Source organism: Vicugna pacos, chromosome 1 (assembly GCF_048564905.1).
Source record: "Vicugna pacos chromosome 1, VicPac4, whole genome shotgun sequence".
Classification (NCBI taxonomy): Eukaryota; Metazoa; Chordata; class Mammalia; order Artiodactyla; family Camelidae; genus Vicugna; species Vicugna pacos.
Window position 1 is genome coordinate 79,220,793 of NC_132987.1, and position 14,251 is coordinate 79,235,043.

General features: G+C 35.9%; 1 protein-coding gene across 8 annotated transcripts in view; it reads left to right on the plus strand.

The window, feature by feature from the left end:
- CBLB (Cbl proto-oncogene B) overlaps positions 1-14,251 on the plus strand; it is a 258,056-nt gene that overhangs the window by 225,761 nt on the left and 18,044 nt on the right. For 3 of the 8 annotated variants that reach the window (XM_072965874.1, XM_072965878.1, XM_072965881.1), the window contains 3 exons: positions 8,804-8,950; positions 12,064-12,161; positions 12,277-12,408. In XM_072965874.1, the coding sequence (XP_072821975.1) occupies positions 8,804-8,950; positions 12,064-12,161; positions 12,277-12,408 (377 nt within the window). The remainder of the gene's footprint in view (positions 1-8,803; positions 8,951-12,063; positions 12,162-12,276; positions 12,409-14,251) is intronic. The other 5 variants (XM_072965889.1, XM_072965899.1, XM_072965884.1 and 2 more) reach the window with 3 other exon arrangements.

Here is a 14,251-nt window from a genome sequence, read left to right on the forward strand (position 1 = left end):
TTGGTTGCTCAGGTACCTGTTTCCATGTTAGAGTCTGTCTTAGTGCATGTTTCAAAATTAGGCCAAAGCCAGAAAAACTAAACAAAACACACAAAACAAAACAAATTGCCACCCAACATAGACCCTGACAGTTCTCACAAATGTTGAAAATCCCAATGTTGAATTCAGTAATGTCAAAGCTAACATTTACCTTTAAATCTATACTGTGTTATTATAAATATTTATTGAAGTGTATTGGTAAATTATTTGATTTACTCTGATTCCCATTAAACTGATAGAAGAGGTGACTCTGATAGTGTTTACTTTCTTGTAAAATAGTGTGTTTGCAATTATGTGACTTTTATTGTGTAATTTACCTGGAGACCTAGAAAAATATTGAATTTATTTTTTTTAGATATTCTGTAGTAAAAGTAAGCTGAAATTGTACTAGTATGTGTGGATTTACTTATTTTTCTTAAATGGTTTGTGTTTAACCAAGTTGATTGACATTTAGGTATAAATTTTTAAATAACAGCTTGAAACATGGGTGATTGTAATTTTTTAGGGGAAGAATAAAAAAATTATGTGGATTATTTTTACATGTAGTGTCAATTTTTACTAAATTATATTTATCTTAAAATAATTTGATCTTTTGAAACTAAACAAAATGAAACCTGAAACAGTAAAAAATATTTATTTTACTTGACACAAGATATTGGCAAATAAGCAAAGGAATTATCATCATAATGGAATAATTACTTCCAGGTAAGATAATGTTCTGCAATGCTGAAGCATGCCAATTTTGTTTTAGACAAATATTTTTCTTGGGCCTTGTCTTTTAGAAATGGACCTTTTGACATGTTAATCAAGCTTTCAAATACACATGAATCACTATTCATATTGTTGTAGAAAGGGTTTTCTGTGGTTGGAGATGGTGGCGTTGATCTTTGTATTTTTTCTAAACCAATAGATAGGGTGCTAATATTTTAAGCTCAATGCGTAGAGAATCCAGATTTTGCCTAACAATCATCCTTTCATTCAGCCGTGTGTACTGACTGGAGATTCAGAGTGAACAAGATAAAATCCTATCCTCTTTGGGATTCGTGCTCTAGTTAGGGCGAGCCAAAAGGGAACAAGTAACTCAAGTATATTGTCAGGTAGTGGTAAATAAAGCAGGGAAAGGGGTAGTGATAGGCAGGTTTACACTTTAGGTGAGGTCATCAGGAAAGGTCATTGAACAGAAACCCAAAAGAAGCAGGGGAGCAAGCCATGAGGTGGTCTGAGCAAAAAACAAAAAAAAAAGAGAACTGGAGTGCAAAACAGTGAGGCAGGTGAATCCTTTCGGCATATCTGAAGTATCTGAAGAACAACAAGAAGGGCAGGGGGGCTGGAGCTGAATAAGATCTTGCAGGAGCTAAATCGTGTACTGCCTTTAGAGCATGGTAAGGACTTCGGTTAGTTTTAGGAACTGTCGGAAGGTTTTGATCAATGTTACGTGATGCTGGTTTGTGTTTTTAAAGAGTTTCACTGGCTGCTATGTGAAGAATTGTCTTTAGGACAGCAGAAGTGGGAACAGGGAAGTCAATGGAGAGTGCAGTCATCTGATGTCGTGGACCAGTCAGGTACAGTCAGGGCTTTGACTGGAATGATAGTGATGGAGTTACATGGTCAGCTTTGGGTTGTATTTTGACCCAACAGTACAATACCTGTTAATAAACTGGGTGTCTGTGAGGTGATATGTCAGGGATGACTCTTGTATGGGTTTTTGGCTAAAGAAACTGGATGAATGCGTTGGTGCCATTTACCAAAGATAGGGAGAAGATAGAAGGAGCAGGTGTGGGAAGGCAGCAGAGGTGGTAAAATTTATGGATCTTTTGAGTTTCAGGTGCCTGTTAAGCACACACATCCAAAGTGATGTCAAGGGGACAGTTGGATGTACCATCTAAGCTTTAAACTTTACATTGTATACAAGTACCTATTTCCGTAGGTACTATCTAAAGTTGATAAATTCATTTCCACATGCCCACTGCCCAAATTTGGTAGATTAATTACACTCTTAGGGATATGAATATAATCCTGTAATATTTTTTAAACAATATAGAAATAGATATTAAAATAACACCGTTAAAACTGTATCATTTACCCCTATAATGTTGATATTGTAGAAAGCATATTTAGAACATTCCTGTGTAGTAAAATCTTAGTATACATTGTCTATCTTTTATTACCATAATCTCCCTTTATATACCAAATTGCTGGGAAAAACAGACTAGAAATGAGGATTTGCGAATGTAGCCTCAACCACTACCACCTTCCAGTGAGCTACCCAGTAGGTCCACCCCCCCAGACAGCACAGACAGCACCGGCGTCCGGGCCTACAGGTGTGCACCTGAGAGTGGCTGTCTTAAAACCACGGCCGAGATGGTCTGTAGAGAAGTGCAAAATGATAAAACTGGGCTGATTTGACCGAAGTGCTGGTCAAATTCATCAGAGAGGGGAAGTATTAGTTTTGTTTTTGACTGAGGAGTGAAAGACAAAGAAGAGGAAAAAAAGTACTAAGCCACAGGAGTTATTAAAACAAACATCACATTTTAATTCTTAAAAACTGAAGGGAAATAAACTCGATGGAAAATTTTCATCTTTGATACAGTACCTACCGGGCTCTGTTATTTACACTTAATGGCAGAAGAGCAGGAAAACATGCTCTGTTATTGTTCACCTAAGAATTTGTGTAGACAATGTGCACTTCAGTTTTACACCAACCCTGTTTATATTCAATGATAAGAAATTAATATCATTGATTTAAAGATAAGAAAATATGGTAGAAAACTTTCAAGTGGCAGATAAAGCTATAATTAAGAGCACTCTTAACCCTAGTGAATGAACAGGGATGTTCTTTTATCAATTTTTGAACCAGCTTTCCTTCTAGTACCTTAAAGTCTTTTAAAGACTTGCAAAGATGACGCACTATTTTTGTTTGACCTTGGGGAGATGCACCATTATTGAAGACAGCAGTCCTTTGTAAGGAACGATTGACATGACAGATACAGGATGCTGTGGGATGGGTCCTTCTTTTCAATTTGTTCATTATGACTGCTGGGGCACTCTTCTCTCATTGATGTATCATGTAGAAATGCTTGTGCATTCAGTCTTGCCCTACTGAAATGACTCAAGTCTTTGAAACTCAGACTTTATTTTTTTCTGCATATTCTTATTGATTTATAAATTAAGTTTTGTTCACATCTCCTGCAGAGCAGCTTGGCCATCCTAGCGTAGGTTTTCTGATGTGTTGTAGTGAGTCCCTAGAACCTACTTATTGACACACTGGTGAAAAGAATTGAGGGCTGCAAGTATTTATTTCATTTTAAACTAGCCTCAGCAGAAGGAGCAATAGTGTGTGGAGAGGGTACAGAGTAAATATCATGGGCACTGTTTTTCTCCTTTTCACTTCAGTGTTGTAATTTCTAAATTCAGAGAGAATTCTAATCCCCCTCTCTTCCTCTGTGGGAAAGTGACCTTTGGAGGAGGGCTGTAATCGGGGTGGGGGATGCCACAAATGCCACTGATCTTTCATTTTCTCTGACTAAAAGCTAAGATGAAAACCGATATTAACATTAATCCCAGTAGTCTGACAAATCTGTTACTTGTAATTTACCATAAAACTGATTTAGGATCACAAATAATTAGGTAGCCTTAAACAGAAATACGAGCCACTGGATTCTATTTAAATATGCGATATAAGTTCTGTTACTGATACTGTCTCTTTTTTGTCCTATGGAGACATGACCTACCGTACAGTCTCCATTTTTCTATGAACGTATTGAGCCATTCATAGAAAATGTGTAGAGTTAAAATGAGATTTTACTTTCACATTAAGTGAGGGCATCTTGGCATATTCCACCAGGTCCAAGCATTTCTTGTGTCTGTTGACATTTCTTTGTAGGCTTAAATGGAATTAGATAAAAAATTTGAAAGCCACTGGGGGTATTAAGCGTACATGCTTATCTGTAATATCTTAAATGAATTAAAATGAATTTTAACCTTAAAGTGAAATTTTCCAGTTGTTAAAGCATAATTTATGTACACTAAAATTCACCCCATACAGTTCTGTGAGTTTTGGCAAATGCATAGTCATGTAATCACCATCACAATCAAGATACAGAACTGTTCCATCACTCTAAAAGAATCCCTGTGCCTTCTGTCAGTTTCTCCCTTTACCCTAAACCCATGGAAATTAGCAATCTGATTTATGTCCGTATAGTTTTGCTTTTTCCAGGACATATAAATAGAATCATACAGTAATTTTTGAGTTTGAATTTTGATGTTGGCTTCTTTCTGCTTAGCACAATGTGTTTGATATTCACCAACGTTGTGAAGTGTATCAATAGTTTGTTCATTTTTCATTGCTCAGAGTAAGTATTCCATTGTAAAAACAAACTATGGTTTGTTAATCCTTCCACTGAGGGGCATTTGGGTTGTATATAGTTATTGGTGATTGTAAATATTGCCACTTTAAATATCATCATGAAGTTTTTAATGTTCAACATGTATTGGAAAGTTAGATTCTCAAAAAATGTAAGAGTTTCCTGAACATCTATCTTGAAGCTGCTCCCTAAAAGTGTTAGAAATGAATATGGGTCCCAAATAAGTTAACTTAAACATTAACTTAAAATTTCCTTCTGCAACTTAAAAACAAGTCAGTGGAAATGCTTATAACTATAGCTTAAATTAAAGCTTGTACTCAACCTAATAATATACCACACTGATTCTTCTTGATGTTATGAAAGACTCCTCAAAATTAGTACATGTATTTATAAAACTGACTCAGAGATACTGGGGAAGTGACTTACACGTGGCACATGCTCAGTCATCATTTCAGATACACTCAGATTTGGTGTTACCACTTCCCTGGCCTGTGATTCTTCTGCATTAGTTCTTTCCCCATTAAGACTGGGATAGCTAATACAAGAAATGCAGAGTAATGTATATGGCAGGTGCTGAAGATTAGATTTTGATAAGAGATATTTTTAAAACATTACCTTCAGAGATTATTAAATAAAGATCGTTACATGTAGAAAAGAAGCAAAATAATATATTTTAAATGTTTTTCTAGATTCTGAAGGGATCCTAAAAATGATTGTTTTCTTTCCCTCAACAGCTTGGTCATGTATCTCCCCAACAGCCTCTCATTCTTTTTGTCTAAAAGCTTGAGAGAGCTCTGCGGGGCATGTACCGTGCCAAGCCTTGGCTGACTCAGGGCCTGTCCTTAAGCGTTTTGCGATTAGGACAGAAATAGAGGAGACACAGATGAATTTATAGAAAAAATTATGTCACTGGAGGTACACTTCCTAAATACACAGTGACTGTGGGACAGTGACTGTGGGACAGTGTCACAGGAGGTTCATCTGTAGACAGTAAAGACGGATGATTCTACTTTGTTTTGTTTCTGGAAAAGTTGATGAACTAATCAAAGTATCAGGAGTTGCTCAAATGAAGGAAAGAAAAGTACTTGGCAAGGGTGATGTCTGGGGTATAAGTTGTATCAGGTAAAGCCAATGGGACATGCAGAAAGTCAGCCCTCTGATAGTATACGCCTCTCACACCAAGAACGCACAAGGCTGCAGAGGCATGCATCCACGAGCCGTCTGAGTTCGAAAATGCAAACATCACTTATTGAGAGCAGCATTAGAAAATACATTCTTGTTGTTTCAAGTGTGCACATGCAGAAAGTGGGTGTATTTCTCAGCAAAGGTTTAACTAGCACACACTGAATTTAACAAGAAGCGCAGACTGTGGGGAGGATGGCTGTTTATCTTTAAGAGTGTGTGTCCTTGTGCGTTACCAGTGTGTGAACTCAGGAATGACAGCCGCAGTGCGGAACTGTGCGTGTACGAGAGAAATACAGAGGGGATGAAGTGATGGGGGTAAGTGGGAGGATGGTTTACTTGGCGGCTTTAACTTGGAACCAGCCAAGTAAAATTGCTCTATTTTATTCCTCTGGTATCCTAAAAACTTCCCATGAGCTAAATCAGTGACTGAAAATGTTCCCATGTACCGTAAGTTACATATTTTCTCTACTATCAAAAGTACACATCCATGATAGCTAATGAAAATTCTTAAACGAATTCCTTTTACCGCTTTTCTAGTTGCAGGTAAAGTGGAACCTACTATTTGAATGAGTTTGTGAAAAGAAAAAATCCCATATATAATTACAAATGGTGTAATTATTTACATGAATTGAGAGTTCTCTTTTGGTATTTTATATACAACTTCTTTAATTGTGCCTTCCTCGTCTATTTTTTTTATTAAGACTATTTTTTAGAGCTGTTTTAGATTAACAGCAAAATTGAGAAAATATGGTATTTCCCATATAACTGCACCCCCACACCTGCCCAGCCTTCCTGATCATCTGCACACTCCCCCATGGTGGTACATTTGTTAAACATGATGAATCTACATTTGCACATAATCACCCAGAGTCTATGTTTACATTCCTATTTTTTAATGGCAGACACTGCTCTTATTTCCCCCTTCAGGACTGAGTAAGATCAATTTTGTATAAAAATTTACATACTACTGAATAAAAAGCACTGGAATGATGTTCTTATAAATTTGCTTTTTTTTTATCTAACTAGAATATTATACTGATATTAAAAGTTTGCATTAAAAATATAGTAAGAAAAATTAAATCTGACTCTTTAGAACTTTATTAAAATGGTGATAAATGGGATATTGAAGCATTTTTTTCCAGACTTAGGTATACAACAAATGCCACTCTAAGACTTTTCACTTCTAGATACAATTCACTAAAATCCATTTAAGCTAATTATCTGTGACTAGTAAATTTTAGCAGTAAGCCCTTATTATTCCATGAACTTTTAGGTGGGCTTTGCTTTTCATTTCCTTCAGGAATACTCTGTTGATTTGCAGCAGAGCTAAAGAGTAGGGGGAAATTACCCTGATTAAATACTTATCATTGGAGAAAAAATATAGGATCAGCCAGGACAGATGTGATTTCAGAAGTTGTCTGTTCTTATGTCGCAGTGCCATGCTTCTTTGGAATTAAGCTGCAACAGGCAGATGGGACATTCCTGACACTAATGTGGTTGTTGAATATTTGGTCAATAAGTCTTTTTCGTTTGTACAGCCAATGCTTGAATTGTATAGAAAAAAATTCATTATGCGTGAAAGTATATTAGGACATAAAAAGGGTATGTGTTTTTCTCATGAATTTTATTTGCTTATAGAACCCATTCTGGTCCTTGAGTTAGCTCAGTTTACATCCATGTTTATAAGAATTTGTGAAAAGTTAGTGTGTGAAACTCCTGCTCTAATTCCCATCAAGTCACCATTTTGCAGTCCACGTACTCACTGGTCCTCATTTGGAGTGTACATCTTCCGAGGTTACACACACCACAGTAGGTGTAACCTTTAGGTTATTAATAAGGCTATTAGCATGTGCTCTGGGCAGTGACAGTGGGCTTCCTGTCACTGTATCACTGTGCTCTCATCTCCCCATAAACTGTCACCTGAATTCCAAAGGTCACTCAAACAAGAATTCAAAAATCGATCTTGAGAAGGTCTTCCAAGGCAGGTTAAAATATACTTTTGAAAAATCTTAGAGGTTTCTCTTTCATCTCTGAACTTCCTGGACACTCAGATATACAGCTGAAATTTGAAAACCTTTAGGTTTTTCAAAATGTCTTCTTGTAATGGGCAGACAAAAATCCCTTAAAATTGTTTTCATTCTAACTAGTAAAGAAATCAAAATGAAAAAGTTATTTTGGTCTTGATGGCTCATATACCAAAGGCCTCTTGCTCCCTCTACAGAAGGTGCTTCAAAATTGCAGTCATAAAGATTAAAAAAAAAAAAATCAACGAGACAGATTTATCTTGAGATTCATTCATGACAGTTCACAAACAGCTTTGGATCCACATGTACCTCCAGTGTCTTGCAAACTGGTTGATGGTCCTAAAGTTGGTGAGGGTAGGTTTCTGTGTTTCTATTTTGGTATTTTTCATTGGCATCATCAAGGTAAACTCCTTTAGCAGTAACTGTTAAAAAAAATTTTTTTTGGTTTGTTTATTGGCTTGTTTATTTATTCACATGGATGAGTAAAATACTTGAATTTTTTTAGATAATTGTTTTATGCATTTTCATTCTTTTCTATTTAGCCAGAGAATTTTAGCCATAAAAATAATGGACTCTACCTTTAAAGACTTAAAAAGCTCTCTTATTATCTACTTCTCATTGTTCCATCATGTTAAGTTCTTTGTTGTTGTTGGAGGAAAATTAACAATCTGCACTGTAACTTCATAGGAGAAGGAATTGTTTTATTTAATTAAACTGCATTTTTTCAACTATAGGTAATACTCACAAGAGACAGAAGGTTTGACATTTCTATAAAGACTTCATTAATATATGAAACAACCATGAATATATATGTCATCTTAATTTACCAATTTAAGTTAAATTAGAACAAAATGCTAATATTTTAATAGCTTTGGTGCAAATAATTTTATGTATTCTCTTGCAACTCCAGGACCTTTTTATTTTATTTGACAGGTTATTAGTTTATCTTTTGTGCTGTTTTTTAAAATTATAAGAATGAAAACTCTTTGATTCCATCCATAGTCTTAACAAAAGATTGAAAATCCTTTTCATTTGTATTTCAGTATGAGAACAGCCCTTCTGATGTTACCCAGTAATTGAAAAATGAACACAAGTGACAAAGTAGTTCTTTGATTTGAATATGTCACATTGGACGTGCCTATTTTGAATTATTATGCTTAAACTAGACTGGATTTTTTTTCCCTCTGGTAGGTGTACTGGTCCATTAGCAAATTCCCTTTCAGAGAAAACAAGAGACCCAGTAGAGGAAGATGACGATGAATACAAGATTCCTTCATCCCATCCCGTTTCCCTGAATTCACAACCATCTCATTGTCATAACGTAAAACCGCCTCCTAGGTAAGAATATGGGCCACTTTTTATCACCTCACATCTACATAAGCATTATCATTTGTGGTACTTGTTTTTAACCAACTGAATCACATCTGTTTAATTAAAAATCCTTGATTTCTTGCTCAAAGCCTCTTCTACCTATAATACTGTTTTCTCCATTACTTTCAGAGAAAACAAAAAGATGCAAATTTCCATTAAGTAGGAAGTCCTTTGACTAAATTAGTTGGCTAGTGAATCTAATGGAATAATTAGATGCCCCTCTCCCCCTCAAAAACAAATTATACTCTAATAAAACTACACATTAGGTTACATATAGCGGTGATTAATTCATGAATTTTCAATATCTATTTTCAATGCATTTTATCAGTTCTAAGCACATACCTCATGAAGCAAAATTAGTGCTTAGAAACTCAGGTATTATGCTAACCTTCCTTGGAATTTTTCTTCATGATGCAAGGACTGGTATAATTTATATTCATTTTCTTTCTTGATGTGCTACCTACTTCCTTTCAGATCTTGAAGAATTTTTTTAGAAAATGTCTCCCTTAACTATTTTTTATCAGGTGCTATTTTACTTTTCCTTGGATCAAGTAAGAATGTAAGGAAAAGTGTCTTGTTTTTCTTCTTGTCTGATGTTTATTCTCACTATAATGGAGACATCCTTGGTCTCTGAAGTGGCAGCCCCAATGAGGTATTAAAAATGGGTGGTGTGTATTGAAATACTAGTTTGTCTTTAAGTAGAAGGACAATTCTGCATTTATGTAATTGAATCAGTAAATAATAATCTTTTTCTGTTTATTTTTTCAATGTAACAGACATATGACACACTCAATAAGTCAAATTTGAGTTTCAAACTTATTTTCTGTGCTCCAATTTTATTTCTATAATTACATCCCTGGACCTATGCTCGGCACATAGAATAGGGCTCAACCACTGCTGAGCCCAGCCTTCTTGCCGTCCAGTATCTCCTTACTGACTGAGGGATAAGAGGGCTGTTGAACCCCTCAGTCATCTGTATCATCTGTACTTACTGTGCCATTTCCTTTTGAGGTCGAGTCAAACAGGAAGCATTTCATGAGTGGAGTGTTCCCTTCTTTTCAGATGAAAAATCTAAAGAATGTTTTAATGTATTTCTTCGAGTATCTGACTGCAGTACTTGGAAAAGAGAAGCAAATCTTCACTTTAACCAGAGATCAGTTTTAGTGAGTTACATGGTTAGAATGAGCAACACTCGACAGAATTATTAGCCAGGGTTCTTAACACTTTGCAGTCCAGGGCATCGTATTTCAAAGCAAGAACGAAAGCATTTCTTGCTGATTGCTGGTCTTTAAGACATTTGTTGGTAAAACAGTATCATTGAGAAGACAGTCATAACAGAGATTAATTTGCTGTGTCAGAAGAACCAAATGTCTACTACTCTTACTAGAGAAAGAAGTTATCCCTTTGCATCAAATAGAAATTGTTACAACTTTCACTTCCCTTGGCACTTACGAATGTGTAGTGATTTTTAAAAACTGAAATAAGATGAGCTTTTTTGGTCTCCTTGGGATCTCATTTTTTTTCATTGCTGGAAAAGTGAGGAATATAATTTTAATACTTTAAATTTTAATTGTCATATCATAGTAGATGAGATTTTTGGTGGCAGGGCTTCCAAATCCTGAAAATAAATTTGATTTATAACCACTATTACCATCTTTTCTACTGTCACAGAGAAGTAATAAATGTTGGTAATCCCTAAACTTAATTGGAGTGAATATTTTATCTAATTTGTTCTTGAAAGCTGATGGATGAAGTGTCCTCTTAGGTCCTCTACAAAGCACTCTTTAAACTTAAATACATCCTTTCCTTCTATTTTTCTCACCTTTGGAACATCAGGAGAAGTAAATTGTCAATATGTGGAAAAAGTTAAACTGTACATGAATAATTCAGTTCCAGTAAAAATCCATCATTATTATGAAAATTCAATACATGATAACTATTTTTAAATGAACTATCTCTGGCTCCTTAAAGAGACGTGGCCACCAGAGAGAATGGAAATGAATTTCAGATGAAGCACTCTGCAATAACTATTCAAATATCCACTGTCTCCACTATTATGTATGTACTTTTAGGTTGCCCCAAGAATTCAGAGTAAATCAGAGAAAAGTAAAATATAAACTCTGCTTTCTGTAGCTCTTTGTGAGCAGATAGTCCGTTGCTACATATTCTGAAGACAAAATACTCCCCGTGTCTTCTCTCCCTGCTGCTCCCTTCCCGTGCCCCAGTTTTCTCCATTCTGTTCAAAGTATGATTCTGAAGCATTCATACCAACAGCAAAAATACTTTTTTAGTAAATATTATCCCTTACAGGATCTAGATTAAAATACTTGTTGTGTACCCAAGGCCTTTGCTAAAGTCATTTTTCTATAGTTTTTCAGAAGTGCCAGAGTTTTGTTCATGACAGTGGTGAAATTACACTCCAGACTTTAGGTCTTTGAATGTGCCTGTCAGAATTTGAATGGAATTATTGAGTGTTTAGTAATTCTCCTTCTTTGATGGATATTTAATTCTCCAGTTTATTAAAAGGAAAGCTTCAATTATAGAAATAAAAATACAATGTTAAGTTCCATCAACAAATCGCGACGTTATTGGGACTTCGATTTTTTGCCTTATTGCATTTTTGTGTTCAAAAACTTGATAAGGTATTACTGAAGTCTTTGAAAACAATACATTAGTTGCACAGGTGTATTTAGGGTATCAGCAATTTTGTGGCCCTTGTGATTTTTTTTTTTAAGAGGAGATTTATTTAGAGAGATGTACATGGCAGTGGAGGGGAGAGTGGTTGTGGTTAAAGTAAAGGTAGGTGCACACTCCATAGACAGAGTAAGTGGCCCTTGGTTTCACTTTAAAAAAAAAAAGTATCTTCCATGGGACATTTACTTTTGCTTTCTAAAACTATTTAAGCAGAGTATCTAGGTAATTTCCTTGTTTGGAGAAAGTGTAAGTAATACTAATTATATTCATTTTCACACTTTATTGTTTGAGCAGGGTTGCTAGAGCCCATCGCCTCCCCACCCCAGATAACTTTTAAGTGGAAGGTAATTATCCTTACGACTTTTGTCCTTTGGTTTCTGCTTTAGGGCTTGTGATAATGGCCACTGTATCTTGAATGGAACACATGGTACATCTTCAGAGGTGAAGAAATCAAACGTCCCTGAGCTAGGCATATATTTAAAGGGTAGGTATAAAACATGTTCTCTTTGTATTCTGCATCTTAATGGTCAGAATTTAAAGGCAAAATTCCATGCCATTGTTGTACTGAAAATACATTAAGATTTTGTGTTATCCTCTAGGAGATGTTTTTGATTCAGCCTCTGATCCAGTGCCATTACCACCTGCCAGGCCTCCAGCTCGGGACAATCCAAAGCATGGTGCTTCACTCAACAGGACGCCCTCTGATTATGATCTTCTCATCCCTCCATTAGGTTGAAACCTTTATAACAATTTCAAACAAGCCACCCTGCCTCCTCTCTCAGTTAATATCTGAATTATCAGAATTCAGAGCTCAATGTAATGTAGACTCACTAGGTGATAAATTTGTCTGAACAGTGGCTTCCCTGGGTGATGGTGGCTCTCAAGTTCATGTGGCCATTTATTCTGTTTAGATGATTGAAACAGTGGTGTAAATAGCTGGCATCAGTCCAGATTTCAGCAGGTTGTCTCTTCATGTACTAAATGCATTTTGAAAAAAAAACCTACGAAAGCATTGTTCATTCCCCCAGGCTCTCGTGTTCTAATGGATTTGAGGTACTCATCTGAGATTTTCTTTAAGTACAATTCTTAATGAATGTGTACTTTTCCTTTCAGCAGAAAATGACCCAGTTCCACTTAGCTAATTACATTATGGAAAATTATATATTTTATTGTAGAGAGCTGAGAATAAATTCTGCCTTACCATCACAGCAACTAGAACACATCCAAAGAATCTCAATTTCTTTGTTTCAAATTTTACTACAAAGAAGTACATTAATATATGTGTGTGTACACACATGGAGGTGCACACAGACGTGTGTGTATGTTAAAGCTGGCTGGTCCCGATGTCTGTTTATTTCATTAATTCTAGGTAGAAAGCTTCTCAGCCTGTTTTTAGAGGAAGACAATTACAACCTCCACACAAGTTAAGGCTTCACAATAATGAGTCATCATAACAGAAAACAATGATGAAAGTTCATTTATAAGCTTATCTGAATTGATCATCAGGCTGCTAGAAATGAACCCTTCCATTTTTTTTCCAATAAACGCCATCAATTCGCGTTCCTAGTTACATGGCTGAACGTCTTGTACCAAGCTCTGTAGTTCAGCACTGTATTCTCACCTGCCTGGATTAAGAGAGCCTTGAACTTCCTCCTTTAGCTGCAGTCTGTTTCTCCTCCTGCTTCTCCCTGTGTGCTGGTTTTGACCCATTACCCCTGTCTTCATGGCTGAGATCAGCACTGTCCAGTAGAACTGTAGGTGGCGACATAAAGGATCTCTATGTACAACTGTAGAGCTGAATCTTAGTTCATTTAAATTCAGACTAAATATCTGTATGTGGATGGTGACTACCATATTGGACAATGCAGATAAATGTTCCCGCCTGTTTGTTTAACTCACCATTCCTTTGGCTCTTCGTGTACGTCTCATGTTTTAATTTATCCTCTTCACTCTGCCTAGAAGACCCCATCCTTACATTTGATGAACAAATGCTTTTGAGTCCCCAGTGTCCCAGGCCTTCCTGTTCTTGGTAACACCTTACTGAAATGCCACTTTCTACATTCCTCTTCCCTCGTAAAATGCATCTCTATCTCTCTGGGGCGTGTAGGACTTCCATCTGTGAATCATTCATAAACTTTTCTTAGCTCTCCTTGTGGAATCTAAGCTCCTTGGGTCAAGACCTTAAGATTTGGATCTTCACATTACCCATGTGACTAGCATGGTGCCTGACATTTAGCAGGATTTAGATAAAAGATTTGAATGAATATGATAATGTAGCAATAGCTGAAGGCTGTAATGATAACAAAGCCCCCTGTCTCCCCTATGCTTTCATATAATTTATGTTAGAAAAGTATTTATAATTATCAGAGAAAATGTTTTGAATATTTTTGCAAGGCAAGCTGGATGAATGGTAAAACTTTTATTTAAATATACCCTGATATTTTAAGTCAGTATATTTAAATACATATAAATTTTTATTACTGGAATAGGTATGTGTTTATACCCTGTTACACTGACAAAGTATTTGCGATTGCTTACAAAAATAAATCCAGTGCAATTTTATTTTATGTTTTG